The 2,500-nt window shown below is 53.1% G+C and overlaps 1 protein-coding gene across 9 annotated transcripts in view; it reads right to left on the bottom strand.

Moving 5' to 3' along the window:
* LOC122264174 (uncharacterized) overlaps positions 1–1,467 on the bottom strand; it is a 373,495-nt gene extending 372,028 nt beyond the window's left edge. For all 9 annotated transcript variants that reach the window (XM_043032934.2, XM_043032943.2, XM_043032954.2 and 6 more), the window contains exon 1: positions 387–1,467. In XM_043032934.2, coding sequence (XP_042888868.2) covers positions 387–1,193 — 807 coding nt within the window. In that variant the 5' untranslated portion in view covers positions 1,194–1,467. The remainder of the gene's footprint in view (positions 1–386) is intronic.
* Positions 1,468–2,500: the final 1,033 nt, after the last annotated feature.

The raw sequence follows: 2,500 nt of genomic DNA, 5'->3' as shown, positions 1-2,500 counted from the left end.
TTTCGGATTAAGAATTTTGGAAAAAGTAGAAGTTGAAGTGAAACGCGTCGTGCGAGTGCCGTTCGCGGCAAAACTTCTCACTTGTCAGGAGGAGATGACACCATTCAACTCTTCGCAGAACACACGCTACGAAATTACCTTCAGCTCTATATGTAAATTGAAGAACCTTCAAACAAGCTAACTGCAGAGGGATGGAAGTCTACGAGTTGGCAAAGGCGCCGAGCATGGAAACGCCGAGGAGCGAGTGGCGTCATGATATACAGTGACCCTCGGAGGCCTAGCGTCGCGCTGACCCGCGTGGCGGTGCCAGGGCCAGGTGAGCGAGCGAGCGCCTGCCTGCCTGCCTGAAGGGGCGGCGGCGACCAAACAACCTCGGCGTTACTTACCCTCTCCTCCTCGCGGATCATCTCGGCGATGCCGGGTCGGATCTCGAAGTCGTCGGGCGTGTGGTGGCGGTGGATGTGATGCATGTTGAGGAGCGGCGAGAGGGGGGGCAGATGCGGCAGGTGGTGTGGCATGGGCGCAGGGGGCGGCATGGGTCCTGGCAGGTGAGCCGCCAGGGAAGAGAGCCCGGCCGGTGACCCCGGTAAGGGGGCGCTGCCCCCTCGGTTTCCCAAAGGCGGAGGAAGGTCCAGCACGGTGTCCAACAGCTCGGGGGCGCTCGTGGGCGTCGCGGGCGTGCATGGTCGGCTCATGTCGTCGCCAGAGAGGCGGCGTCGCTTGCGGGCGATGGCAGCGAGGGTGGGGGAGATCGAGCTGTCATCGAGACTCGGGTGCAGGGGGCGGGCGGCAGGGGACGCTGCAGGGGAGGTGAGCACTGCGGACTCGCCTCCGTCTCCGTCCACCTCCGCCAGGCCGCGGATCTTCAGGGACTCTGCCACACGCAGCAGGGAGCCCAGCTGTTCCTGACAGATGTTGATTTCGCCCTTGTACATGAACTCCACCACGGCCTTGAGCTCCGGCCACTTGACCCCCTGCAGGATGATGACGGGGTGGCTGCAGGGCGCGTCGCTCAGGAGACCCTGGAAGTACGGCGAGCACGCTGACAGCACCATGCGATGTGCCTTCACACTATTTCCCTCACATGATAGAGTCACGTCCACGAAACTTTCTGCCTGAAGTAACTGATCGAACACCTGGGTCAAATTGCTTTGGTAATTGTTCCACCGCAAACAAAACTGTTGATTCGCCATGGCAAAGATGTTTGCGGGCAAGGTCAGGTCAGGTGAGGTCGCACACGGGCCAGCCGGGGCCAGGTGTTGTCGCCAGGCCCAGGCACTGTAGATGTGAGGGTCAGATGCACCTCCTAGCACTTACGACAGTCTATTTTAGCGGTGGTTATCAGAAGAGTCACTGGCAGGGTGCCTGATTGCAAAGGCGCACATGCACGGGTGCCAACACTCACACAAGCACACCGTCCGGGAAGTGGCATGCACTCCCTCTCGCTCGGTCCCGCACACTGACCGAGCTCACCGCTCGCTGAACAAGAACAGTTCCACGCGCACCGCACTGCCAGGCGTAAAAGTACACCATTGATAATCTAACAACACATTTCTCTGTTAGAATTCCTTATAAGATTTGTGTCATTCATACAGGAATGTGTGTTTCGATCAATATTTGTGTCACAGAATCGAATCTGTAACGAAACTACACAAATCATAAGTCACTTACTTACACAAATGATCGTTTGTGTAAACAGCAATTAAACAAAAATATTAATATACATTGCTAAAAACACGCGTAAATTACATCGATTTCCAACAGTCGAATGCACATTAGCCCATTTATAAACCAAACCCGCAAAATAAAGCGACACGATTAATGATAAAATTAAATATAATAATATCCAAATAAATCTGGCGACCCCTTGGCTCCTCCCCCTAGGTTGACTCCGCCTCATAGACTAATAAACTGCAGTTCGCGAGTCCCGGCACCAACGCGGTCCTCCTCAGCGAAATACACTATAATACACTTCACATGGCAGTTATTGTTATATCACGTGGGAATTAAGAGATACTGGCCTAGATATGAATTTGTTATGAGTTTGGTATCATTTCCGGTGGGTTGGTTGGTTGGTAGCATTGGCGATGTTCATGTGTTCCGTGGAAGACGCGCGAGAGTCGCCGTGGAGCGTGTACAAGGAGGGTCATATTGCGGTAAATATGTTCCCGGGCGCGAGAGGTGGATCGGCCATCGATTATTTGTCAAGTAATGAGGTTTTGTGCATCCTTATGGACATGTCGTGGGGATGAGAACCCCTACAACTGTTGGCCTCATGATCGTTAGCTGACAGCATGTCATAAATCTCGTGTCAACCCATCAAAAGTATGCATCACCTTTCGAGACCAACACGTTGCTGAGAGTCCGCTCGAATCTAAAGTCTAAAGTTGTCAAATTATCCGTCAGTCGGGCGTGACTAAGATGCGCGTCCAAAAAAATATATATTTATATCTCTTCGAACAAAACCCGATCTATTGGAATTATTCTGTTCTCCTGAGAA

This window comes from Penaeus japonicus, unplaced genomic scaffold (assembly GCF_977035675.1).
Source record: "Penaeus japonicus unplaced genomic scaffold, GWHDUDI00000001_assembly GWHDUDI00000006, whole genome shotgun sequence".
NCBI classification, from domain to species: Eukaryota; Metazoa; Arthropoda; class Malacostraca; order Decapoda; family Penaeidae; genus Penaeus; species Penaeus japonicus.
Note: the sequence above shows the minus strand (reverse complement) of the source record. Positions and strands in the feature narration are given on the sequence as shown.